This window comes from Anomaloglossus baeobatrachus, chromosome 7 (genome assembly GCF_048569485.1).
Source record: "Anomaloglossus baeobatrachus isolate aAnoBae1 chromosome 7, aAnoBae1.hap1, whole genome shotgun sequence".
Taxonomy (NCBI): Eukaryota; Metazoa; Chordata; class Amphibia; order Anura; family Aromobatidae; genus Anomaloglossus; species Anomaloglossus baeobatrachus.
This window is the reverse complement of record NC_134359.1, coordinates 246,513,078-246,540,824: the sequence shown is the minus strand read 5'-3', so window position 1 is coordinate 246,540,824 and position 27,747 is coordinate 246,513,078. Positions and strand designations below refer to the sequence as shown.

The following is a 27,747-nucleotide window of genomic DNA, read 5'->3' as shown; positions in this document are numbered from 1 at the left end:
CGAGGCGCGGCCGGTAGTGACGCGGGCTGCGCGCTTCCTGCATCTTATTATCGAGGCGCTCCGGGCTCAGGGTGGTGGCCGCAGCCTCTGCACCGCGTCCTCCTCGGTCTCACGTACACGGAGGAGCCCCCCGGCCGGCAGCACTGAGGCAGGAGCGAGCTCAGCCGGTCACCCTCGCAGCCCCGTCCGGCCTCTCGGCGCCGCCCTTTTTTTTTTTTTTTTTTCCCTCTCCTCTTTCCTTCCTTTCCCTCTTTCCCGCTACCGGGAGCATCGACGCCGAGCAGCCATGCAGGCCATCAAGTGTGTGGTGGTGGGAGACGGGTGAGTGCCGGGCTGTGGGGGGAAGGGGCATCCGGGGCTGCCGGGCCGCACATCCGCCCCCTCAGGCCGGGCCGGCGGCCTAGAAATGTCTGCAGAGGCCGGCAGCCTCCAGCTCTGCGCCTGTACAGCGATCACTCAGGACACTTAACCCCTGTGATGCCGCGCAGACCCCTAGAGACAGATCGGACCGTGAGAACAGAAATCTCTGCGTCGTGTCAAGGGGGAGTAGCTGTGATATCTGGGAAGAGGGGGCTGGGGAGATGAGAGGGGTCCGATCACATAGGTCTGCACATAGGGGCCGTGTTTATTATTATGGGGCCCATTTACAAAATCTGCCCTTCTGTTTGTGACAGATCTTATCTGGATTGTCCCTAAACTGGTGTGAGAGCTGAGGACAGGGTGTATATGGAGTGGGGGGGGGTCAGGCTGTATATGGAGTGGGGGGGGTCAGGGTATATGCTGTATATGGAGTGGGGGGGTCAGGCTGGCTCACTGGCATCCGTCTGGGTCCCTTTAACATGGCATGTGCCAGCTGTGCCCACAGCAGGACTTGGTGTTCCCCTATGTACAGTAAGCGAGTGCAGATAGGTTACTGAATGTGTAATGCGGGGGTTTATTATGGTTGGGAGGGTCTGTATATCCAGTCTGTGGGGTCTCACTGCAGACCTGTAGCCCCCCTGATTCAGCAGTGGGTGTCAATGTGCACAGACCCTCACCCATGTTTATTTCTGGCTGCCTCAAAACATTATAATGGATGAAAACCTCATCCCCCAAAGACAAGAGTCTGGCATCTTGCTGCAAATATCATTTATTTTGATCGGACACCATTTTTGACAAGCTCTGTCTTTTCCTTTTGGTGCCCGATCAAAATAAATGCCATTTGCAACAAGATGCCGGACTCTTGTCTTTGGGGGCTGAGGCTTTCTCTGCAGTGTTTCAGGACCACTGTCCTGTTCTTGAACATGATCAGTTTTATCGGCAATGTTGACTTTTCCATGCCTGTCTGTTTATATGACAGATGAGCCTTCCTTTTTAAAGGGTCATTTGTGAAGGGGATGTCCAATAAAAAAAAAAAAAAAGTTATCACTAGTGATGAGCGGGCACTACCATGCGGTGCTCTGTAATCATAATGAGCAGTTGGATGCTCGAATGGGCATGACAATATATTGGAAGTCAATGGGGAACGCAAGCATTTTTTTGGAAGAGCGTTATACTCGATACTTGAGTTGCACCCATCTGAGTACCAACTGCTATTTACGTGACCCGAGCATGGTAGTGCCTGATCATCACTAGTTACGAGCACCCAAGCATGGTAGTGCCCGCTCATCACTAGTTACGAGTACTGAGCATGGTAGTGCCCGCTCATCACTAGTTACGAGTACTGAGCATGGTAGTGCCCGCTCATCACTAGTTACGAGTACTGAGCATGGTAGTGCCCGCTCATCACTAGTTATGAGTACAGAGCATTCGAGCATGGTAGTGCTCACTCATCACTAGCTATCACCTGTACATAGGCAATAACTTGTTGTTTGGTGGATATCACACTATTCACGTTCTGCTGATCAGTGCGGATGTGGAGTTATCCCATTACAGTATATATCATGGCTGGTGGGACGACTGACTGCTGATCCACTCATTCTATGGGTTTTCCGGTAAAACCCCAAGCACCCTGATGAAGCCAGTCATGGCGAAACATGTCGGGGAGGCTATTAGCCGTTAGGTAGTTTTTAACAGGCAGTGTAGGTGATAGCCAGCCATATTATGTTTAGGTATTTATCCAGAGCAGTGTCGGTCCGCAGCCACACTCATCTAAGGGTACTTTCACACTTGCGTTGTTTTCTTTCCGTTACAATCCGCCCTTTTGGAAAACAGCGGAATCCGTTAACGGATTCCGCTGTTTCCCATAGACTTGTATGGGTGACGGATTGTGCCAAAAGGACCCGCGTTGCTTCCGCTGGGCGACGCTCCGTTGCTTCCGCCCAGCGGGAGGAACGCCGCATGTAACGTTGTTTTGAGCAGCGGAATCCTCAGGATTTCACTGCGCATGCTCGCCCACCAGCATGCTCGGCCGCTGGCAAGTGACATTGCTCAACTGAGCCACCGGCCGCCGGCTATTGAGAGCGATCAGCTGATCGTTCACAATAGTCTGCTGCCGGTAAAACTGTAAAGAAGAAAAAAAAAAAAGCTTTCCGTTGTTTTGTAGCATCCATTGTGCCACTATATGCAATGCATCCGTAACACAACGCAATGCTACGGAAGCCGTCCAACGCAAGTGTGACTCGCCTAATACGGAATTGGCCTCCCACCTGCCAATTTTAATCTTTGTCCATTTATATAATTTAATAGAGCTTATTTGACTAGGTCTTTAGTTAGGGTACCTCTTGTTGCCCTTGGGGCAAATAGTGTTTGCCGGTAAAAACCAAACACAGCACTTAGTGCTCCCCTTCAGAATGGATGAATGAAGCCAATGTTGAGCACGTGCACTGCGCTCCATTCTTACAACGATAAGTGTCCTATTCTTCGATTGACGGCAGTGATCTGCATCGAGCCCCCTCCAGTCACACTTACTTGGTTTTTCATCAGACAATTCCTTTAAACAAGAATGGCCAAAGAAATCCAATGCACCTGTGAATTTCCATCTGAATTATATATGTATATTTCCTCTTAGTGTATGGTGCCCACTGTCCATGCCTGGATCAGGGTGGGAATAGGAATTTGTGTGGCCAGCACTGGTCCATGTGATGGGACAGATAATCCAGTTGGTGTCTGTATCCTTTACATTCTTCTTTCTTGTGACCACAGACCTGGCAATAATACAGCTGATTATTATCATGATTATCTATATCTCAGCCTCAGTGCTGGGATCAGTTGTCATTGTGGCCGTACACGATCTCTCGGCCGCAGACTATAGCGGTGAATATCGCTGTGCAAGGATTGTCAGCAATCGCAAAGCCCTGAGCTGTAATTCCATGGATAAGAAGTCCTGTTTTTATCATCGCCAACATCCCTGTTTAACTCTTGTAGACACTGATCCGATAATGATTTTAGTTTTTGCTCCTTTAACCCTTTGTAATTCAAAAGATAAAATCGGCAGCGTATGGTGATGGGCCGCAGACGACGTCCACAGCAACACCGCTCCGTTTATGCCTCGGATTTCATCAAACGTCATCCTCAATTCTGCTACTGTAATCCTTGGCCCCTTTTGCAAATAAAAACACATGAAGTCATATACTAGGAGTATCTGTATTATATGTGAAAAAACGGCCTTCTGATCGAGACCTAAGGCCATGATTACACGTATATAGGGTGCTGCAGGGGCAAGAACGGTGACAACTGTGCCAAATTGCCACAGGAAAACCATATGATGTTATGCCGCTCTGTACTCTGCAAACCTCTGTAATTGGTGTCCCCTCTGGTCGTGGTTATTGCTTCTATTTATGAGTCTTCTGAGATCAGGACACAGTTAAAATAAGGCAAATATGTGACTAAACATTGATATTGCCACAGCCAGAGGAAGCCCTGGATATCGTATAATCACAAGGATAGCGTGTATTCTGAGACCTGGCACAGAGGATTGTGTAGTCGTTGGGAATTTACTTGGAGTAATAGGATTTTTATTAGGGGATGTTGGGGATTTGGAATAATAAGCCTAAATCCCCCACTGCTCGGGTGCGACCTGGCAGTCTGGATTTTTCCTCCAGCAGTGAGGAGCGGTGTACCTGTGTACACTGATCTCAGCAGTCGTATGGAGTTCAACCTAAAATTGCCTGATTGTCTGCAGCAGTCATGTAAATGTACAGCTCCTCACCATTGTAGATCTCCAGAGCAGCCTAATATACTGTGTACTCCCAAAATATGTTTTATTAGGCCAAGAGCATCAAAGCCTGGAGGGGTTTGAGATATATCTATATCTATATCTAATTATTATTTAAATTTATTTTTTTTTGGTTCCTTAATTTAGTTTTAAATTCTTAAAAGTTTGGACAATTTTTTTTTGTAAGAAATAATCTGTACATAAATGTCTTGTCAGCTTAGTGTTTTAGCTGTACTTGTCTGCTAGGAATCACTACTGTGTAAGTGATCAATGTACCCAACTATCCCGAACACTTTTTTTTTTTTTTAAGGGAACCTGTCAGGTCCAATATGCATCCAGAGCCACGAGCAGTTCTGGGTGTATATTGCTAATCCCTGCCTAACTGTCCCAGCATCTAGTAGCATAGATAGAGATCTGTGGAAAAAGTATTTCTAAAGATCCTTTTAATATGCTAATGAGGCCAGCAACTAGTTGCAAGGATGTTACTTCCCCTTACTAGTCTCCCCCATTAGCATGTTGGCATGCCCCTGTGGGTGTAGTAACATACTAATGAATGCGCAGCATCAGAGGATGGTTGCACTCACCTCTCCGCTGCCATTGCGTCCGATGCTGGATTTCGGCTCAGTGCGCATGATCCCGGAGTTTCAGTCATAAGCTCTATGAAGCCGGGTGTTCGAGTCTTGGCTTCAAAAGAATTCAGTAGTGCAACTCCATCCAGACTCCCCGATGCCATAGAAGCCGACGTCCTGATCTGATAGTGCGAATGACCAAAAGTCCGGGATCATGCACATTGAGCTGAGGTCCAGGACTCTGATGTGATGGCAGCAGAGAGGTGAGTGCGAGCATCCTCTGCAGCTGCGCATTCATTAGCATGTTAGTACACCCACAGTGGGTGTACTAACATGCTAATGGGGCTGACTAGCCAGGGGAAGTAACGCCCTTACGACTAGTCCCTGTGCTCATTAGCATATCATAAAGGATCTTTATAAATACTTTTTCTAAAGATTCCTTTATATATGCTCCTAGATGCAGGGATTAGAGATATGCACCCAGAACTGCTCGTGGTTCTGAGTGCATATTGCACCTGACAAGTTCATTTTAAATGAGATCTTATTAGTGTATACGTTAATCACCTTATTAGGGCACTTTCACACTTGCGTTGAACGGCATCCATTGCTATGCGCCGCCTTGAGGAATTACGGTAACCGTTGCAGGAAACAGTTTTCTTCCTCATAGACTTCTATTAGCTACGGATAGCAACGGATGGCCTTGCATTGCATCTGTCAGCCGACGCTGCGTTGCATCCACCTGGCGGATGGAACGCTGCATGTAGCGTTTTTCTGCACTTGGCGGAGTGTCAAAAAAAACCGCAACCTGCAGGATTCCACTGGCATCCGTTGTTTTTTTATAATGGACGCCTATGGTGGCGGATTCCGTTAGAATCCGTCATTTGATGGATTCCGTTAACGCATCCATCTTTACACAACTGCACATGCCCAGATGTGTAAAGTCAAGAAAAAAATCAAACTATAACAGATTGCGTTATTTTGTACAATTCGTTGCATCCGTTGTGCCACTATATGTAACGGATGCCGTTCAACGCAAGTGTGAAAGCGCCCTTAACCCATTCAGCCCCCGTGCACTTTCCGTTTTTGCGTTTGTTTTTTGCTCCCCTTCTTCCGAGAGGCGTAACTTTTTTTTATTTTTCCATCAATCTTGCCATATGAGGGCTTGTTTTTTGCTTGACAAGTTGTACTTTTAAATGAAACCATAGGTTTTACCATATATTGTACTGGAAAACGGCAAAAAAATTTCAAGTGCGGAAAAATTGCAAAAAAAGTGTGACCGTACAATAGTTTTTGGGATATTTTATTCACTGTGTTCACTATATGGTAAAACGGATGTGTTGTTGTGATGCCTCAGGTCGGTGCGAGTTTGTAGACACCAAACATGTATAGGTTTACTTGTATCTCAAAGGTTAAAAAAAATTCACAAGCTTGTCCAAAAAAACGTGACGTTTTGCGCCATTTTCCAAAACCCGTAGCGTTTTCATTTTTCAGGATCTGAGGCTCAGTGATGGCTTATTTTTTGCGTCTCGACCTGACGTTTTTAACGGTACCATTTTTGCGCAGATGCTACGTTTTGATCGCCTGTTATTGCATTTTGCGCAAAATTTGCGGCGACCAAAAAACGTAATTTTGGCGTTTGGAATTTTTTTGCCGCTACGCCGTTTACTGATCAGATTCATTGATTTTATATTTTGATAGATCAGGCATTTCTGAACGTGGCGATACCAAATGTGTGTTTTTTATTTTTTCAACCCTTTCATTTTCAATGGGGTGAAAGGGGGGTGATTTGAACTTTTAGGTTTGTTTTTTTTTTACTTTTTTTTTTTTTTTATTTTACTAGTCCCCCTAGGCCTAGGGGGCTATAGTGCAGAGCGATCGGATTGCTGATCGCTATCTGCAGATCTCAGCTACAGAGCTGAGAACTGCAGATTTGCTGCTTCACTTTCAATGCCGGCTGTATTCCGGCATTAAGAGGAAGTGAGTCATGTTAGCTACAGGCGTCATCACATGATCCTGTGCTACCATGACAACCACCGAAAGTCACGTGATCATGTCACGTGACTTTTGGTGGGGGTGGGGTAAGTGACTGTCATGGCGGCGCCCATATACATATCGCTGCCAGATTTTGGCAGCGAAATGTCAGGGGTTAATGGCCGCGGGTGGAAGCGATTCCACCCGCGGCTAGCAGGCACACATGTCAGCTGTTGATAACAGCTGATATGTGCGCGGATCGCCGCAGGGGGCGGGGCTTACCGGCACCCGATCCATGACGTACCCATTACGTCATGGGTCGTTAAGGGGTTAAATGAATATGAAAGGGCTGTCATCAATGCCTTTTTTCACCAAGGTTAAAGGGAACCTGTCAGCAGAAATTTCCCCTAAAACCTAAAAGATTCCCCCTCTGCAGCTCCTGGGCTGCATTCTAGAAAGGTCCCTGTTATTATTGTGCCCCCTTTCTGACCAAAAAAAAGTTTATAAAGTAGTACCTTTTTGGCTTCGGATTCTGTAAATGGGACACGGGGGCGGGCTGCTTGGTGGCCGTTATTCTGCCTCCTGCCGCTTTAGGCCGTCCCCCATCGCTCCTTTCCATACTTGTGGACGCCGCCCAGTGCTCCACAGGTCCCCCGCGCATGCCCAGTGCTCATCTCTCGTGGCCTCAGGGCAAGATGGGAAGGAGGTGACGTGGGGTCAGCAGCACCGCGCTTGCGCAGAACGAAGGACGCCGAGGGTGAAAGCGCGGTCCCGCGATTATGGGCGGTTGCTTGGTAATAAACATCACAGCACCGCCCATAATCTAAAGCCTGCGCGCACGTCACCAGCGGTGACACTGGGCACAGTGCTCATCCACAAGAGATGAGCACTGGGCATGCGCAGGGACCTGTGGAGCACTGGGCGGCGTCCACAAGTATGGAAAGGAGCGATGGGGGACGGCCTAAAGCGGCAGGAGGCAGCATAACGGCCACCAAGCAGCCCGCCCCCGTGTCCCATTTACAGAATCCGAAGCAAAAAAGGTACCACTTTATAAACTTTTTTTTTTTTTTTTTTTTTTTTTTTGTCAGAAAGGGGGCACAATAATAACAGGGACCTTTCTAGAATGCAGCCCAGGAGCTGCAGAGGGGGAATCTGTTAGGTTTTAGGGGAAATTTCTGCTGACAGGTTCCCTTTAAACACTATATATCTCTATATATCTCTATATATCTCTAAATTGTCTCTCCAGTAAAGGAGACAAACTCTAGCACAGCGCCACCTATTGGAAGTAGCGATCCTAAAAGTCACAAGTGGATTTTCAACAATCCTTTGCAATATGACTCAGGATATATAAGCCAGATCAGAATCCCAATTTGCAGACACGGTGTTTCGGGGTGCTTGCCCCTCGTCAGTGCAAAGTATGGGGGTGTCTGATCTGGCTCATGAGAAAGCTATGTGGGGACCACGGGGGAACACTATTCTCCTTAAGGAGACTTTGCAAGCCAGTCTGGCTGCCAGGTAAGGGGACTTATAGCTGCAATGCCCCTCTGGGAAATATTCAAATTGTCTCTCCAGTAAAGGAGACAAACTCTAGCACAGCGCCACCTATTGGAAGTATATATCTCTATATATCTCTATATATCTCTATATATCCACTTCATTACAGCACAGATCTCATTCCCATTACATTAGTCAAGTATAATGTTCTCAAAGGTCCTAAAACAAGACCCCTACTCCATAGTTTCTGCCTCAGATCAGTCCCAGTCTATTCTTCACCAGTTTCTGGCCCTGATTTATAAATCCATGGAGCCCATAGTTGCTCAAATTTAGAACGAGTACCTCTCTACCTGTGTATATTCTGTATTTTTCAAGTTAATAAAGCAGTTTGTTAATATACTCCTTTTTAGTTGGACCTTTTAGTATCTAGCTGATGTTGCTCTTAGTTTTCCTGCCTGATATCACATACGACCTATGGCCGCTTCACCAGACTCTTATCTGAGTTTCCTCCACATAACCCAATACACAAACTGATGCAGCTGTTTCCAGGACTATCTTAGACTCCCGGCAATCAGTTCCATTACTTTTCTCCAGTCTCTTTCCAGTTCGGTACAAAACCCCATAATCAGTAGTAAAGTTGCCGCATCTTCGTCACATCAAGGATCTTGCGTCCGTTCTAACCCCAATTTTAAACATAAGCTCAGGTGTTCTATAGACTTTGTGTATCCAACAAACTTAATGAGCTTCACTGCAGAATCCTCTCCAATATTTCCAACCACTGAGCCTCTTCTATTGGTCCAATCTCCGCTCCCGGATCGTTCCCTACTGCGTATAGGACAGTTACTCCGCACCAATGATAACAAAGATCTGTACAGCATCATAATAATCCCTGACGACCCAACTAATTGACCATTCATTTGTATATGTTTTGCTGAAAGTCAGGCCATCTCCTGAGGTCTGTATTAGGCTAGTTTCACACTTGCGTTCAGCGCATTCCGTCACTATGGAGAATAGCGCAGTCCGTTAACGGGCTGCGCTATTCTCCATAGACTTGTATTGACGACGCACTGTAACGCAAGTGTCTGCGTTGCATCCGCTGGACAACGCAGCGTCGTTATTTTGACGCTGCGTCGGGCGGATGGAACGCTGCATCTAGCGTTTTTCTGCACTTGGCGGAGTGTCAAAAAAACGCAACCTGCAGGAATCCGTTAGGCGTCCGTTGTTTTTATAATGGACGCCTATGGTGGCGGATTCCGTTAGAATGCGTCATTTGACGGATTCCGTTAACGCAGCTGATTTTACACCACTGCGCATGCTCAGATGTGTAAAGTCAAGGAAAAAAAGCTATAACGGATTGCGTTATTTTGTACGATCTGTAGCATGCGTTGTGCCACTATATGCAACGCATCCGTTACATGCGTCACACAACGCAATGCTACGCATCCCGTCCAACGCAGGTGTGAAACTAGCCTTAAATACATAATGTAACTGAAGATATTTATAGAAATCTCTTTATTAAGCCCCTACTCCTCTTGTAATTCCGAAAAGGCCTAAACATGTAGACCAATACCAGCCATGATGCTCCCCTCCCTTTTACTTTCCAGCCCTCAGCTCAGCCCAAATATCTGAATAGTGATGGCTGTTGTAATCCTGAACTATGTATAGTATGTTCTTGCCCTTTCCGCTCATTTAATGGCATGATAACCGATTTTGACCTGCCCAGGATATTTCCTGTAAGATTGTATCACCTCCATTGCCCGAGGTAAGGAATCCGAGGCATTTGCTAAAAAATAGCAAAACCTCATCTGCATATAGTGCAACTTTGTCTCCCAAATCCAAAACGCCTTTTAAACCTTTCTATCCCACTTTTTCCATAACGAAATGACATCCAATACTTGTTAAAGGGGCTTTTCGGGGGTTTTTTTCTCTCTCTCATACCATCCTAGACCTGATATATATATTTTTACACTCTCCTGCCGACTCATGTCCTTGATGATCTCCTTGCTGGCTTTTCCAGCAGAGTCAGCATATGACCATTGTGGCCACTGTTTGACTAAAATGGTTATGTACTGTCCCGTCTAGAAAAGGAAGAAGTAGGGAGCTGGGGGCTATGTAGATAAGAAAAGAATTTTAACATTGCAAGATATACTAACATTTTTGCATTAAAGCAGTTGTCAAGGACTTTAACATTGACCCCCGCGCCCTATTTCTTTGAATCGGTACCCAGTCGTTGTCACTATTCCATTGTCAATGTGCAACTGTGTAGTTTTGGACATCAGGAACGTCTGATTTGTGGGGTTGTCAATGTTAGGCCTGACAACCCCTTTAAGGCTGGTGTGACTTTTTTGCTGGTATGCAGGCTAAGCTAAGGCCCCTATAAAGATTAAAGTTAGCCAAACCTGGCGGTGTCAATGGGATCTGCTGACTGTGTCTGTAGAGAGGCCTCGATTGACAGATAATGTCATGGAAAAGAAGCATTTTGCTTGTTGGATTTGCTCACGCAGTGCACTCATCTCCTTTTGCATAGTTGATACCATACAAGAATTGGGATGTTTTCAACTTCCAGGAATTGTGTACAGATCCTTGCACCATGGGGCCGTGTATTACAGTCATATGAAAGTTTGGGCACCCCTATTAATGTTAACCTTTTTTCTTTATAACCATTTGGGTTTTTGCAACAGCTATTTCAGTTTCATATATCTAATAACTGATGGACTCAGTAATATTTCTGGATTGAAATGAGGTTTATTGTACTAACAGAAAATGTGCAATCCGCATTTAAACAAAATTTGACCGGTGCAAAAGTATGGGCACCTCAACATAAAAGTGACATCAATATTTTGTAGCTCGGACTCCTTTTGCAAAAATAACAGCCTCTAGTCGCTTCCTGTAGCTTTTAATGAGATCCTGGATGAAGGTATATTTCACCATTCCTGTTTACAAAACGATTCCACTTCAGTTAAGTTTGATGGTCGCAGAGCATGGACAGCCGCTTCAAATCATCCCACAGATGTTCAATGATATTCAGGTCTGGGGACTGGGATGGCCATTCCAGAACATTGTAATTGTTCCTCTGCATGAATGCCTGAGTAGATTTGGAGCGGTGTTTTGGATCATTGTCTTGCTGAAATATCCATCCCTTGCGTAATTTCAACTTCGTCGCTGATTCTTGCACATTATTGTCAAGAATCTGCTGATACTGAGTTGAATCCATGCGACCCTCAACTTTAACAAGATTCCCGGTGTCGGCATTGGCCACACAGCCCCAAAGCATGATGGAACCTCCACCAAATTTTACTGTGGGTAGCAAGTGCTTTTCTTGGAATGCCGTGTTTTTTGCCTCCATGCATAACGCCTTTTTGTATGACCAAACAACTCAATCTTTGTCTCATCAGTCCACAGGACCCTCTTCCAAAATGTAACTGGCTTGTCCAAATGTGCTTTTGCATACCTCAGGCGACTCTGTTTGTGGCGTGCTTGCAGAAACGGCTTCTTTCGCATCACTCTCCCATACAGCTTCTCCTTGTGCAACGTGCGCTGTATTGTTGGCCGATGCACATTGACACCATCTGCAGCAAGATGATGCTGCAGGTCTTTGGAGGTTGTCTGTGGATTGTCCTTGACTGTTCTCACCATTCTTCTTCTCTGCCTTTCTGATATTTTTCTTGGCCTGCCACTTCTGGGCTTAACACGAACTGTACCTGTGTTCTTCCATTTCCTTACTATGTTCCTCACAGTGGAAACTGACAGTTTAAATCTCTGAGACAACGTTTTGTACCTTCCCCTGAACAACTATGTTGAATAATCTTTGTTTTCAGATCATTTGAGAGTTGTTTTGAGGAGCCCATGATGCCACTCTTCATAGGAGATTCAAATAGGAGAACAACTTGCAAGTGGCCACCTTAAATACCTTTTCTCATGATTGGATACACCTGCCTATGAAGTTCAAAGCTCAATGAGGTTACAAAACCAATTTAGTGCTTCAATAAGTCAGTAAAAAGCAGTTAGGAGTGTTCAAATCAAGAAATTGATAAGGGTGCCCATACTTTTGCTCCGGTCAAATTTAGTTTAAATGCGGATTGCACATTTTTTGTTAGTACAATAAACCTCATTTCAATCCAGAAATATTACTCAGTCCATCAGTTATTAGATATATGAAACTGAAATAGCTGTTGCAAAACCCCAAATTGTTATAAAGAAAAAAGGTTAACATTAATAGGGGTGCCCAAACTTTTTCATATGACTGTATCACCTACAACATGAGGTGATGGTTGTGGAGGAATGGCAGAATGATGGGCCTCGGGATCTCGTCACGGGGTCTCTGTGCATTCAAGAAGGCATTTATAAAATACACCGGTGTTCGTTGTCCATATTACGCCAGTCTACACCAGAACAGGCGACCACGGGAGGTAGTGAACTCTCCACCAATGGAAATCTTCAAGCATAAACTGGATAAACATAGCTGGGATGATTTAGGAAAACCTGCACTCGCAGGGTGTTGGACCCGGTGGCCCTTGAGGTCCCTTCCAACTCTACCATTCTATAACCCCCACCGTCACCATAGGCCGCTCAAGTCGCAACGGTGACATCAGCAAACCACTCACTACGCCGTACACAGTCTGCCATCTGCCCTGTGCAATATTTAAGAGAAAAAGATTTTATATATAGAGAAAGCTTTGTTTGAGTTCAGCTCGTGAAAAATGGGAGCAAAAACAAGTGTTTATATTTTCAGTGTATAAATCTGTATAGTTATGCAAGATGGGCAGATGGGACTTCTCGTAGCCAGTAGAGAGACCTATAGGAGCTGCTGGCCACATGGACCAGTCTGGCTGCGATCAGATCTCATTAGCTCTGGTGATTATTCTGGCAGCGGCACGTACACATGCCAGATCCTTTCATCATGTTCACATTTATGCTCAAAACCTTATGGAATTTGGAGTTTGTCAACAAATGGGTAACCCCTGGTCTGTTATAGGCCTTTTGTAGGTCAGAAGGAGGGACCATGTATAGAATAGAAGTGTGCCAGGATGATGGCATCTACTGCTTGTTTTTTTTTGGGGGGGGAGGGTTTCACCCCCCCCTTTTTTTTTTTTTTTTTTTTTTTTTTTTTTTTTTTTTATATTGGGGTTCTGAGAACAACCTATTCCTGTGGAGCGGAGTAGATTTCATGAGAAGTCATTCACTACAGTGTAACATCTGGCAAAAGCGCGGCAGGAGAGGGACCATGTGCGTGTACTCAAAGGATACCAGCAGCCCCCGCTGTGACCAGTCTGAGCTGCCAGAGCACAAGTCAGGAATAGTTGTCATAGGGCCACTGGGACGATAACGTTGTACCTGTAATATCTTAGCACATGGAGAGGGAGATCTCATTTTAACAGTTTATATTGTGTTTGAGCCGTGAGGGATCCTTTAATCCAATAGAACCATTCTGCACATTTATACAGACACTGCCAATCGCAGCTCAGCAGCTGATTCAGCAGCATCTGTAAGGGAGCGTGAAAGTGCACACCCCGCAGAAAAGACGCGCTGTTGGTCTGCAAGTAGAGATTTCACATGGTGCGCTCCAAAGCAACAAATGTCAATATCTCTGCAATGGAGCGATGCATCACAAAACAGAAAAGATTGGCAGAATCCAGGAAGTTTGGGGCTTGTGTTAACATTGTCAATGGGAAAAAAATGCAGAAAAGTGACCTGCTTTTTTTTTTCTGCAACCAAAACTGCAAGGAAAAAAGAAGCAACGTGTGCACAGCCTTTCTAAAATCTCATAGACTGCATGCAGTTTAGGACAACAAATTGCACTGAAAAGCGCAGCGAAAAACAGTGTGCGCACAAGGCCTAATAATAAAAAAAAAAAACACAAACTTTATACTCCCCTACTGTGCAGGCGCCATTCCAGCAGTGTCGGTGCTCGCATTCCCAGGGCCCATGTGAAGTTGTGACTCACGCGAGCACTGCACCCAATCACCGCCGGCTTATATCTCCCCTCTTTCGAACAAATGATTAATCAATAAGTCAGCCGCAGCTCTCGCCTCCTGCTGATTAATTATTTATCTGAAGGCGGAGACAGAAGCTGGCAGTGATTGGCGTCACAACCTCACATGAACACAATTGCGTACACCACCGGAATAGCACCTGCACAGGTGAAGATGAGCTTTTTTTTTTTTTTTTTTTTTTTTAAAGGGGCTGTACCATTTTTGTGGATTTTGGGAATTCAGCGCTTTCCTGCCTTTTATGCGGGGAGGATTGTTGCCTTCCTGCTTGACTGACATTTTGGACCAGCATCATCATCGCGCTACTGGCGCTGTCTGTGTGCTCTCTAATGTGGCAAGTAGAGGCAGCTTTGCTTCTCCAGCATCAAAACACAGGAACCCTGTGCTGCCCGAGATCAGCGGCAAACAGTGAGCTCCAGCCATCCAGGATAGCTTTAGAGCAGCCCTTGCAAGCTCTACTGGTAAGAGCTTGTAAGCGCTGGACTCCTTTACCAATGAGATCAGTAACCTAGGCAACAAGCAGTAAACTCTTAAGATTGAAAATCCCCTCTGTTCTTGGAGAGCGTTTTATAACGACAAGTAAATTGCAAAGTTGGTCAGAAATGATTGCACTGATGAGAGCTAGACTCTATAAACAGGATTGACCTCTTGTATCTGGGGGCCATACCATGGAGGAGGATGCTGACCTGGATTAAGGATACGCTTACTCTGTAGTTCAGGGCTTCTATAGTGTTAAAAAGAAAAAAAAAAAGCTTATGGGCTGCAGTTACACTGCTATAGTTTGGGATGTAATGCCTATCCCTCAAGTCCCTCATCTGTGAGTGTATCCATAGGGTAAAATACAGTATGTTATGGGTAAGATAAGCCGCTAGTGTCTGCTAGGCGTATTGGTAAAGTAACCTTACATGTACATTCATTTCTTCATCATTGACCTGTGTTTTTGTTTCTTATTCCAGAGCTGTTGGTAAGACTTGTTTGCTCATCAGTTACACTACAAATGCATTCCCGGGAGAATACATCCCAACTGTGTAAGTATCATGGCCCAATGTTGTTCTCATGAACACTTATTCATTTGTGTGTGGGTTGAACTTTTAATCATCAGGTGTATTACCTTCTCTGCCGTAAATGACTCCGATGAGCAAAGCTGTCTATATGCAGCAGAAATCCACATGCAGGACCCAGTCCAGCAGCCCGGTCTGTAGATTCAGCCATCAGAGAGCAGCACTGAGTCGCCTCTTATCGTCTGTGGCTCTTGATTAGCTAGCCGGGCGGGACGTCCTTGGCGGGGGCGGGACGTCCTTGGCGCGGGCGAATCAAAAGTCGAGCTGTGGATGCCAGGAGGAGGTTTTCAAGGCTCCCAGCCAGCGGCCAAAGACCACTGATATGGTTGCAATACTGGGTCCTACGAATTGATTTCTCATAAACTCCAGCAACGGCCATATTCTGACAGGCAGCTGTGATGTGCAGCTTCTGGGACATCCATGAAGTGAATAGAAATTACGGGAACGTCATTGCTCAGCGAGCTGCGCTGTTCCCATAATGCCGTCCGTCTCTGGACACTTCACGTAGACCGGTACACCCCCTATAGATGTTGGTCACTGATATACATTGGTGTTGTGTAAGTTGGTGGTCTCCTGCTGTAGAGCTACTATATATTTTCCTGGCCCCATATATGATGAACAATGGAGAAGGACCTCACCCCCCCCCCCCCCCCTCTTAATGTTGATCTAGCTATTTTGAGAGCCCCATTACTGTACTTCCTAGATCATACATATTACCCCATAGCCAGAATGCATTGGTTTCACCCCCAGCTCCTGGGTGTGTGCCCCGAGTGTCGTAGGGCCCCGGGAACATCCCGCCCGCTATTGTGGAGTGTCTAGTAATAAGGGAACACTGGGCCCAGGAGGTTACAGTAAGGGGATGCCGGGGACCTGGGTTTTCTTTATTGACCCTAGAAGCGACATCAGACAGGCTGCTTCTAATCGCGTCCTTATTAATTACTGAGAAGTCTGTCGGTAGACAATGGTGGTCTCCAAGAACACCCACCATTTTTTGAATGGAAGTCACCGATGAATTTTTTTTTTTTTTTTGAGACGAGCATTTCTATACGACAGGGCTGCAAACATAAGGATAGTAAATTCCTGGGGTAGGTGGGGTTACCCCTGACTGACCGGTCTTCCCTTCCTTTGGATTGTCCTTTTGTCACCTGAAGCCCGTTTCTTGGACTCCTCTAACCCTCTTGATCCATTGGATAAAAATCTGAAAAAAAAAAAAATACCACTGTGGATTTTGTTGTGGAAAATGTGCGGATTCTCTGCAGATCTTACTCCGTGTACTGCAGAGCATCTGCATCCACAGCAGAAACTGACATGTTCCGATTTTTAAAATCCACGGCCTGTATATTTAATTTTGACTTTTTCTTTCTTACCCGCTGATACTCAGATTTGACAACTACTCTGCCAATGTGATGGTGGATGGAAAACCAGTGAATTTAGGATTGTGGGATACTGCTGGACAAGAAGATTATGATAGGCTGCGTCCGTTATCTTATCCACAGACGGTAAGTATCTGTTTCTTTTTTTGTTGTTGGCGTCTGAACGCTTTTTGGCAATGCAGAATTCCTCCTGCTTAAGTGTTTTGCATGTATCGATCAGATGTGGAAGGCTTGAGCCATTTTGCTTGCTGTGTTCATTCTTGATAGAACATATTAATAATCTTGGCTAGTGTTTCTTCTTGGAGGGACGTGTGATGGCTTAGACTTGTGCATATTCTTCATATGCTGCTGATCGGCTAGTAAAATCATCCGGGGCTGTGCCTAACACCTGGCAAAGACCATTACATCTCTGCTTTCCTGACATGTCTGTTTTCAGCAGAAAAGAAGTGTAAAATACCAATTCTTAAGCAACTTTTCTTAATTCCCCTGAGAAAAGTATACACACACAACTTTTACTATTAGGTGTACCCATGGGACAAGTCTTCACGCTGACATGCTAGCCCTATTCATAAAGGGGAAATGTGACACCTAGTGTTTAGCGAGCAGCTGACTATTCATACTCTCTATGCTGTTAGCAAGTACTGTCCGCTACGCACATATTCGTTACAAGTAGCGGGTGTGGTGACAGTCAATGGGAAATACTAAGTAGCAAGTAACCCGAAAGTCGTACTTTTCGTGTGCGTAGCGAATAGTATGGCTTTTGGGTTACTCGCTCCTTAGCGAGTATTTTCCTTTATATAATCACGTGGTGCTGTCATGGGTTCTGGAAAAACCGACTACCGGTAAGTAACCTTGGTGTTTTCCCTTCACCCATGACAGCACCACGTGATTATATGGGTGCTGTCATGGGTTCTGGAAAAACCGACTACCGGTAAGTAACCTTGGTGTTTTCCCTTCACCCTTGGCAGCACCGGGTGCTGTCATGGGTTCTGGAAAAACTGGCTACCAGTAAGTAACCTTGGTGTTTCCTATTGACTTACACTACGCCCACTACTCATAACGAATATGCGTGTAGCGGACAGTACTCGCTAACAGCTTAGCGAGTATGAATAGTCATCTACTCACTAAACACTAGTGATACATGTATCGTCACGACTGGTGACCCTCCATGGTGCTTTAAGAAAAGTTTCTGCTGAATTATTTCCCTTCCTTCCCCTAAAACAGATCCGTCTGAATCCATTGTACGGGGCTACATATTTTTAAGGCCCTGCCACACACACAGATAAATCTGCGGCAGATCTGTGGCTGCAGTGAAATTGTGGACAATCAGTGCCAGGTTTGTGGCTGTGTACAAATGCAACAATATGTCCATGATTTCACTGCAACCACAGATCTGCCAAAGATTTTCTGTGTGCGTGACAGGGCCTTTACCTACTAAGTAGCTACCATTCGGTGGACTATCTGTATAGGGGGGATATTTAGATCTTTAGCAATCATGTCCCCACCCAGTAGCTGCAAAGATCCTTCAAGGTATTTGGGGTTTTTTTTCTTCCGGAGGGAGTGATTGCTTCCTGTATGAAAGAAAGTGATTGTGCTCATGCCCCGATGGCCAGACCAGTTCTAGCAGCCTATAATCTGCCCCATCAGTGGTGATCTACAGTCTTTCTCTTGCTTACACTATACCGCGGACTTCTCCGCTTCCATCTGTCTTTTTGCTTTCCCTTCATCTTTGGGTCTCGCCAGTCTTGCCCCTCATTGCACAAGCCGGGGGCGGTAATTCCTCCCCGTCACGAGAGGGAGGCGAGCATCCATAAAGCGCTAAACTCTGCTTTTGAATCTGAATATTTTTTGTTAGGCTTTAGGCCCGAGCCCCAAAGCTGCCAATGTTTCGGTGAGTTAATGAAAGCCTGCAGCTAACGGCGCGGTCCGCCACGTCTGTCATGTCCGCCACCTTCTCTCGGTGAAGGCTGCGATCTGCGGGAAGTGTCGCCTTGCTTGCAGAGCACAATTAATGCTTTTTATGTCCCTTTTTTGATCTAAAATCTAAAACTTCCCTCACTGGGGAAATAAAGAGGAAGAATTAATTTCATTTCAATGTTCTTACGTTTTCAATGTGGTTTGCACTTCCCTGATTCTAAATTTACCGCACACTTTTCCCTTCCAAGTAATATTTGCTTTCTTGACCTCTTTGCAGAGTCTTAAGTTCCGTGTCTGAATCGTATGTCTGATGAAGGCGATTAACTCTTGGTTTCTTGTCTTTTAGGATGTATTTCTAATTTGCTTCTCGCTCGTGAGCCCGGCTTCCTTTGAAAATGTCCGTGCGAAGGTAAGCCCGCACTTCCACTGGGGGGGTGCAGGAATGCGGGGATGTTTATAGGCCGCAGGTTGGAGAGTTTTTGTTCTGGGGGGTGAGAAGTTCACAGTCTGGTGAAAATGAAGCGCTGATGTAAATAGGGGGGGACGCGCTGGAGCCAGGGGCCTGGGTGTTTGGACTGGAGCGAGTCCTGACTTCTGTCATGGGGGTTAGTGTTAAGCTGCTTCATTGTTTAAAAGGTTTATTAGAGCAGACACGAGCCAGATCTACACCACTCTGCTGACGATGTCGCTGCTTATTATATTTTCCCTGTTTCTCGCATAGTGGTACCCGGAGGTCCGACACCATTGTCCTAACACTCCCATTATCCTGGTGGGCACAAAACTTGATTTGAGAGACGATAAAGACACAATTGAGAAGCTGAAAGAGAAGAAGCTTACACCCATCACCTATCCTCAGGGACTTGCCATGGCAAAAGAGATCGGTATGACTTGTTTAACTGTTGGGGAAAAATTATTTGTTCAGTCTAGATCTAAGAAAAGATCATCCGCACTGGAATAACAGGTTCTTCAGCATCATAGATCACTATCGTTTTCATACAGAACTTCCCAGCAGGGGAAAACCTGCATAAATAAAGGGCTTGTATTTCATAATGGTCACGTGTATGCAGGGGAAAGTACCACGGAGATTTATTCTACATGGTGGGCTCATTAATGATAAAGGACCGGTGTAGATGTCCAGTCACTTGTTAGCAGAACCTGTCACATTAGACAAACCTACAATAAGGCTCTGTGCGCACTGGGAAATGGAATTTTCTTGAGAAAATTCCGCATCCTCTCAAAGATTACCGCACTCGCGGTAAAAAACCGCGGGAAACCGCACCCGAAAACCGCATGCGGTTTGCCGCGGTTTGCCGCGGTTTTACCGCGGTATTGTTCGCGGTATTGCCGCGGTTTTGCCGCGTGCGGGTTGGGATGTGCTTTATTGCATTCACTGCAATAAAGCACATTGAAAAAAAAAAAAAAAAAAAAAAAGTCATTTAATTCTGAGTAGATAGATAGACAGAAGAATAGATTGAGGGATAGATTAACTGACAGATAGAGGGATAGATAGAGGACAGATCGCTGCATTTCCCACGGTCGGCAGTGAGTTCACATTACCGGCCGTGGGAAATGACCGATAATTACCTCTCCTGTCTGCTGCATTCAGCCTGTGTCTGTGACACATCGCGGCTGGATGTCAGCAGTGCAGGACGCCGGAGTCGGAGCTGTGTGGATTACGCCGGAGCTTTGGTGCGGGAGGGGTTAATAAACTGGTGAACGAGGCTTGTTTGTTTTATTTAAAATAAAGAATTTTTGGTGTCTGTGTTTTCTTCACTTTACTTACGGGTTGATCATGTCAGCTGTCACATAGACGCTGCCATGATCAAGCCTGGGGTTAATGGCGGTGGTCCCCCATCATCATTAACCCTTGTATTACCTTGCCACCACTGCTACACGGTGGCAAGAAGAGCCGAGGACACGCCGGCAGTGCCGCATATTGCATGCGACAGTGCCGGGGCAGCTGCGGCTGATATTCTCGGCTGCCGGAGGGGGAGTGAGGTGGGGGACATTACCCCTGCCCCTCTCCCTCCCCAGCCTGAGAATACCGGGCCGCCGCTGTGTGCTTACCTCGGCTGGACGGTGAATATGTAGCGGAGCCCACGTTCTTTTTTTTCTATATTTCCGTTTTCTTTCTATGTGTGTTCTATGTGTCTGTGTCTATGTGTTCTATGTCTGTGATGTGTTCTATGTCTGTGATGTGTGTGTGTTTTCTCTCTGCACGACTTCCTGTTCCTGTAATGACATCACTTCCCTGCAAAACCGCAAGCAAGTGATGTACATTACCGGAGGTAAACCGCGAAATACCGCAGGGAATAACGCAGCAAAACGCAGTGAACCGCACAGAATTTGCTGCCTGCGTTATTCCCTGCGGGATTTCATGATTAACATTGAGTCAATGGAGTGAAATCCCGCAGCGATGTGCGGAAAAGAAGTGACATGCACTTGTTTTTGCTGCGGGATTTCCGCAGCAAAACACGCAGCTGTCAAATTCCGCCCAGTGCGCACAGGATTTTTTTTCTCCATAGGATTTGCTGGTGATTCACTGCAGAGATGTTATGAACATTTTCTGCAGCGAAACATGCAGCAAATCCGCGGCAAAATCCGCGAAAAATCCGGTAAGTGCGCACATAGCCTAAAAGATCCCTTTAATAAGAGGCACCATGGGTAGTGTGCAAATACAATTTTGATGTTTCGGTCTCACCAACCTTTTTCAAATATGCACAGTCAGTAGTGCTTGTGGTGGACGACCTGTAATGATGTGAAAGGTGCCCTCTATGGGATCGCTGCTGGGCTGATGAGGATATTGGGATGCCGGGGTATTGCGAAGGATCATTTTAGGATATAGCATATAGTTATTGAGAAACATTGTAGTAATTAAACTCATGCAAAAAGTGACAATCGCCAATTGAGGAAATTAATTCCCATAATTGGCACGGGGGAATGGAGTCAAAGTGTAATTGATCAGATCCTATATAAACCTGGGTTGTAGCCAAGTGGCAATATGTATCTTTTTTTTTTTTTTTTTTTTTTTTTTTTTTAATGCAAAAGTGTGTGTGTGTGTGTATACACACACATACATATGTGTATAAAATATATATATATTACATACATACACACATAGATAGATATATATATATATATATATATATATATATCTATCTATCTATATATATATATATCATTTATCATATTTATGTGTGTGTATATATAATATATATGTGTGTGTATATATAATATATATATATATATATATTATATATATATATTATATATATATATATATTATATATACACACACATATATATGTATGTGTGTGTGTGTGTGTGTGTGTGTATATATATGTATATATATATATATATATATATATATATATATATATATATATATATATATATATATATATATATATATATATATATATATAATATTATATAATTATGTGTGTGTGTACCAAGAGAAACGTAAGTATGACTGCACTTAAGTTTTAGTAGAGGCCCACGCCATAAATCCCTCACTTAAAGAAACTGAAGAGATGGAAAAACCTGAGCTCTGCTCTCCTTCTAGAGTGAAAACAATTAACAATTTGAGGCCGTCTGAGCCGGTCTTAACCCCTTCACGACATCTGCCATACATGTACGGCACTAGTCGGAAGCCGGTGTATGGGAAAGGGCCCACCCCATACCTGGTAGTTAATGGCTGTGCATTACAGCTTGGACCTGCCGCTAGCAATTGCGAATGGATCTTTGCCCACGGTTGTTAACCTGTTAATCCCACTGGCAGACTCTGACAGTGGCATTTAACATGCGCCGGCATGGGGGCGCACCAAATTTAAGCTCCCATCAGCAGGCCAGTGACGTGATTTGTGGGTTGCAAAGACAGCAGGGGGTGTCTGCTGGAGACCCTTGTGTTTGTCATTACAGCTCTCCTTTGAAACACTGTGGCCGGGCTTCATAGGAGACACTGACTTGCACTATATGCAGCAATCCTGTGGCATTATTGTACATAGCACAATTGTTCAGACATTTGCAGGTTAAGAACAGTGAAAAGTAGAAAGAAAAAGTTCAAATTGCCCCTTTTTTGCCCCATCTACAGATGAGCGGACCCATGGAAGTTCGGTTCTGCAGGTTCAGCCAGACTTTGGATAAAGTTCGGTTCTGCATCCGGACTTGATCCGAGCATTGTTGGAAGTCACTGATTAGGCAGTGTGGGTCTCAGCTCACATATAGCCAGCCATAAACATCACTTCTGGGTGCTCAAACTGGGTCGAGCATGGAGTATACCCGAGCAGAGCCATGCTCACTCGAGTGGTTTGCATACATAAATCACCCGAACTCCTCCAACACTTGTTCTGTACGAACACACAACTCTAAAGTTCAGGTCCGCTCGTCTGTAATAGAAAATTTAAGAACACATGGCGTCTCTGAATTCAAAAAAGTCTAATCTATCAAAATATAAAACTAATTTAACACAATCAATAAACAAAAAAAAAACCCTCTCAAACACAAACTGCATTTTGTTTTGGACACCGCAATACCACAAAAAAAGCTGCCACAAGCAATCAAAACATTATAAATATAAAAACGTAGTCTCACCGCAAAAAATAAGCAATCTCATGGCTCCATCGACCAAAAAAAATAAACAATGGATCTTGGAAAGTGGTGACAACCGCACAAATTTTTATTTTTATTTTATTTTTTTGCAAACTTTTTTTTTAAATTTAATTTTTTTTTTTTAACAATTAATAAATAACTGGACATTTTTTGTATTGCTGTAATTATAGTGGTGAGGACAATCTTATTGTAAGGTTATTTTTTAACACAATGTCAGTATTCTGAACACTGCTAGTTTGATCTGCAGCAAAGAAAGCAGGGACTGTGTCAAAATGACAACATGCCGATCAGCAAGTGAAAGTTCACTGGAATCAGTCTGAGCCCCAGCATGATGATGCTCTCAAATTACATATCAAAAACCTGCTGTCAGATTCCCTCTGAATAGGGGATAACTTTTGTGTTTCTGTGGGTATCCAATTGTTGGCATCCTCACCGATTGGCAGAATGGGGCACTTTTATCCCCATTAGAATGGAGTGAGCATACATATGTTCGACTAGTCCCAGGGGAGGGGGGGGCGTGGAGATTTTTCTGGCTGCTACATAAAGAATAAATGTCTGACCGCCACTCCATTTTGGAACGGGGATAAAAATTCCCCGTTTTAGCCTCTCAGTAAAAGTCCCAGTGCTTGAACCTTCTCATATCTTTTTTGCGCGACTCTACTTGGGCCCCTTTCACACATCAGTCACAATCCGTAGAATTTTGAAAAAACTGATCCAGCAACTGATGCCTCTGGATCCATTTTTTTTTCTCATAGACCTTTATTAGCGATGGACGGTCTCAAGTTTCATCTGTCATTCGATGGATGCATCGAAAATTGTCCGTCTGAAGGAAACAAAGTAACGTTTTTGGTTTTTTTTTTGTCTACGTCGAAAAAACACAGCGACCGATCCGTCGCCATCCGTCATTTGGTATATTGGAAGTCTGAGCGCAGGATCAAATGGCGGAATCCAGCGACTGATTCAGGTTTTTTTTTTTTTTTAACTGAGCATGCTCAGATGGGGGAAAACACTGTTGGGCTGAAAAAACTGATGCGATGCATTTTTTTTGTTTTTTTGTGTTTTTTTCAACGGATCCGTCGCATCAGTTTTATCACAATTTGCGACGGATCTGTCGAGCCAACAGATTGTGACTGATGGCAAAAAACTGTGTGAAAGGGCCAAACTGGGAGAGGTGTATTTGATCATAGGACATTTATATTGCTCTTTGTTATGAGAAAATGAAGAAAAGGCCATGATGATTGCTTTTCTATCTCATCTGCTGCTTGTGATGCAGGTGATAGAGGTTTTTACCTTTTTTTTTTTTTTTTTTTTTTTTTTTATTAAGCCGCAGTAGTTGATCCCAGGGAAGTAAAAAGTTTCTTCACTTGTGTTAGATCTGTTCCTTCTTTCTATAATCCAAGTCTGAGGTCCCCAGCACAGGAAATAAGTGTTTGGCTTTCTTCCCACAGGTGCGGTGAAATACTTGGAATGCTCAGCACTTACACAGCGAGGACTGAAGACTGTGTTTGACGAAGCAATACGAGCAGTTCTGTGCCCACCCCCAGTGAAGAAGAGGAAGAGAAAATGTCTGCTTTTGTAATCCTCGCTCTCCTACCCCTACCCCAGTCCTACAATGCCAACTCCCCCAGCCCTATTTGTAATACTTCATTCTCTGCCTATAATCTTGAATCTACAGAATATTAAATTCATTTCCTCCCACATGTGACATGCATCTTTTCTCCAGATCCTACTAACAACCCCCCTCCCCCTCTTCCTCAAGGATAGATTAATCTATTTAGCCTTATTTCCTTTCTGAAAAAAACCTTTTTTCTTCCTTCCACTAATTAATTGTTGCCAAAATGCCCACCCATAGGTTCCATATTTTATGCTACAATCATGAGCCATTAAAACTCTATATAATAAAGAAATGACTTTTTACTCCGATGCGACTTCTGACCACACCGATCCGAGTCGATACTGTTCACACATTGCCGGTAGGCGAGGGCCTTTACTGCATATATTAAAACACTTTATTAATCTTAAGTCACTGTATTGCATTGTAAATCAAAATGGTTATTTAGGAATGTTAGAGATATTATGTATCTTTTTACTGCTTGGGTTACAAGTAAAGTTTTTTTTGGTTAAAGGGTACTAATCTGCTCTTTTGGACATAAGAAGAAAAAAAACGAAGACTGCAATGTAAAATAGATTTCGGGTTTTACTAGTAAACAGAAGCAACAGTATTTAAAGGTGACACTACCGCTTTGAAACTAGGTTAAAAAAAAAAAAACCATACTGACGTGTTAAGGTTACAGTAGGGTGAGACAACCCCCGATTATTAGGGCATTGAATCCTCCGTTTATTATGACGAGGAGGTATTACGGGAGTGTAGTACCCAGTGCCCGGACGTCCTTACAGCATAGAACGGTCATTCCCACGGATTTTGAGTTGTACATGCTTTCCATGTTGGCTTGCTCGTAAAGTATCTTGTATTCTAATATCTGATTATTGTAACTTGCCTTTTTTTTGTAGTTTATGAAAGTTATATCCAATACTGATACTTATTTCTTTTTTTTCTTTTCTTGTTAATTTGCTTAAAGGTGTTCTCTTAATGGTTTTCTTATAACACTAGGTGTATAAATCATGTGAAACTGCTAGACCTTCTTAAGTCAGCGACTCTCCGAAGCGGCCATACAGATGCAGTAACTTTAATATTTTGTTCTTAGTGTCATCTTTTTTTTTTTAATTTTTTTATTTTTTACGTTCTACCTTTTTTTTTTTTTACGCATTTTGCCTTGAATCGGTTCTGCTCTCTAGGGTCTGTGAGGTCTTAATTATAGGGCAAGTATTAATGACATGGTGCACATCCTTTTAACTAAGCACCATTAGGAAATGACAAAACAGCTCAACCTTTCTACAACACGAACAAATTCAAAGCGCATTTCAGCAATGTTGCAAAAAAAAAAACGAAAAGGAAAAAAAAATTGTGAACAGTGTTTTTACATTGATCTTTTGCTAATGCAATTTAGTGTTTTACATGCATGTTTGAATTAATAAATCCTTAAACTACAAAAAGTGGTGCACGGCTTTTTCATTTGTATGATTTTGTGTTAATTGATTTTTCTTAAATTGGAAAATAGAAGGAAAAAAATACACATTTAAGTGACAGTAAACATACTTGGTATATGTGGAGGAACTGGAATAAAACTTAATTTCTTCATAGTCTGGGAATTTCAGCAGTGCATCAGCCCTGGTCAAAGGAGAAAACCAGAGGGCCAGGAGCGGTGTACTCCTGACGCTTCATCTTGAAAATCCTCTATATATTCCTCCTGGCAGCGTTTAGCTTCCAGTCATAAGGGTGGTAGCGGCACGGGTTCAGTCAAAGCTTGGTGTATAGTAAGTGGTGGCTGTATCAACGTCACCCCGCACTCACTGACTAACAGCCACTCAGCATTAGAGCCAACTGTCAGTCAGTGCGGATACAGACACCGCTCTCCATACTGTGAGTGGTGACTAAACTAGTGCCGGCGCCTCAGTTTCCTCCCTGCAGTCTTTGGCTTCCAGTCTAAGGGTGGTACCGGTGTGGGTTCAGTCAAAGCTTTGTGTGTAGAGAGCGGTAGCTGTAAACATGTCCGCCCACACTGACTGACAGCCACTCAGCATTAAAGCCGGCTGTCAGTCAGTGCTGGGGGTGCGGTTACAGCCGCCTCTCTCCATTCACTGAGCGGTGACTGAACTTGTGCCTCTCCTATGACTGGAAGCCAAATGCTGCCAGGAGGAATAACATTCAGGGCTCTTGGTGCCGGCACTGGGCAGGTACAGGACACTTAACCTGGTGGTTGTTTTTTCACATGACAGGTTCCCTTTAAAGCTCTAGTGATTTGGGGGCATCTGAGCCATCAGGTTTTCTTTTCTTTGTCGCTCCTAATTGGGAGACCCAGACAATTGGGTGTATAGCTACTGCCTCCGGAGGCCGCACAAAGTACTACACTTAAAAGTGTAAGGCCCCTCCCCTTCTGGCTATACACCCCCCCGTGGGATCACGGGTTCCTCAGTTTTTTGCTTTGTGCGAAGGAGGTCAGACACGCACGCATAGCTCCACTGTTTAGTCAGCAGCAGCTGCTGACTATGTCGGATGGAAGAAAAGAGGGCCCATACAGGGCCCCCAGCATGCTCCCTTCTCACCCCACTTTCTGTCGGCGGTGTTTAAGGTTGAGGTACCCATTGCGGGTACGGAGGCTGGAGCCCACATGCTGATTCCTTCCCCATCCCCATTAGGGTTCCGGGTGAAGTGGGACTTTACCGGTCTCCAGGCACTGAGACCGTGCTCCATCCGCAGCCCCTGGAGAAGCCGCTGGATATGGAGCTGAGTATCGTCAGGGACAGACCCTGCTCCGTCAAGGTACTCTGTGTCCCCGTGCATACCGCGCGCACACCGCAGCATGGCTGGGTGTGTTAGTGCGCCGGGGACATCAGCGCTGCTGCGCTTGTGCCATTTCCTCACTACAGCTTGGCTGAGTGGGTAGACTTAGGGCGAACGGTCGCGCCGGCCGCTGGGGTCAGTCACACTGCGACGCGGCTGGGACTTGTGGTGCGCCGGGGACTTCCGCGCTGGCCGTGCATATATCACGGCCGCGCTTATTACTA

The 27,747-nt window shown here is 44.7% G+C and overlaps 1 protein-coding gene across 1 annotated transcript; it reads left to right on the top strand.

Moving 5' to 3' along the window:
* RAC1 (Rac family small GTPase 1) lies at positions 1-26,175 on the top strand. The gene is made up of 6 exons (XM_075318013.1): positions 1-321; positions 15,116-15,187; positions 16,602-16,719; positions 18,857-18,919; positions 19,232-19,391; positions 24,570-26,175. The coding sequence occupies exons 1-6, from the start codon at positions 287-289 to the stop codon at positions 24,698-24,700; spliced, it is 579 nt and encodes a 192-aa protein (XP_075174128.1). The 5' UTR covers positions 1-286; the 3' UTR covers positions 24,701-26,175.
* Positions 26,176-27,747: the final 1,572 nt, after the last annotated feature.

Bases quoted from the DNA above. Each gene is read 5' to 3' on its own strand.
- RAC1 (XM_075318013.1), top strand. From the start codon at position 287: ATGCAGGCCATCAAGTGTGTGGTGGTGGGAGACGG. The intron at 322-15,115 runs GTGAGTGCCGGG...TTCTTATTCCAG, and splicing joins TGTGTGGTGGTGGGAGACGG to AGCTGTTGGTAAGACTTGTT. The intron at 18,920-19,231 runs GTAAGCCCGCAC...TTTCTCGCATAG, and splicing joins TTGAAAATGTCCGTGCGAAG to TGGTACCCGGAGGTCCGACA.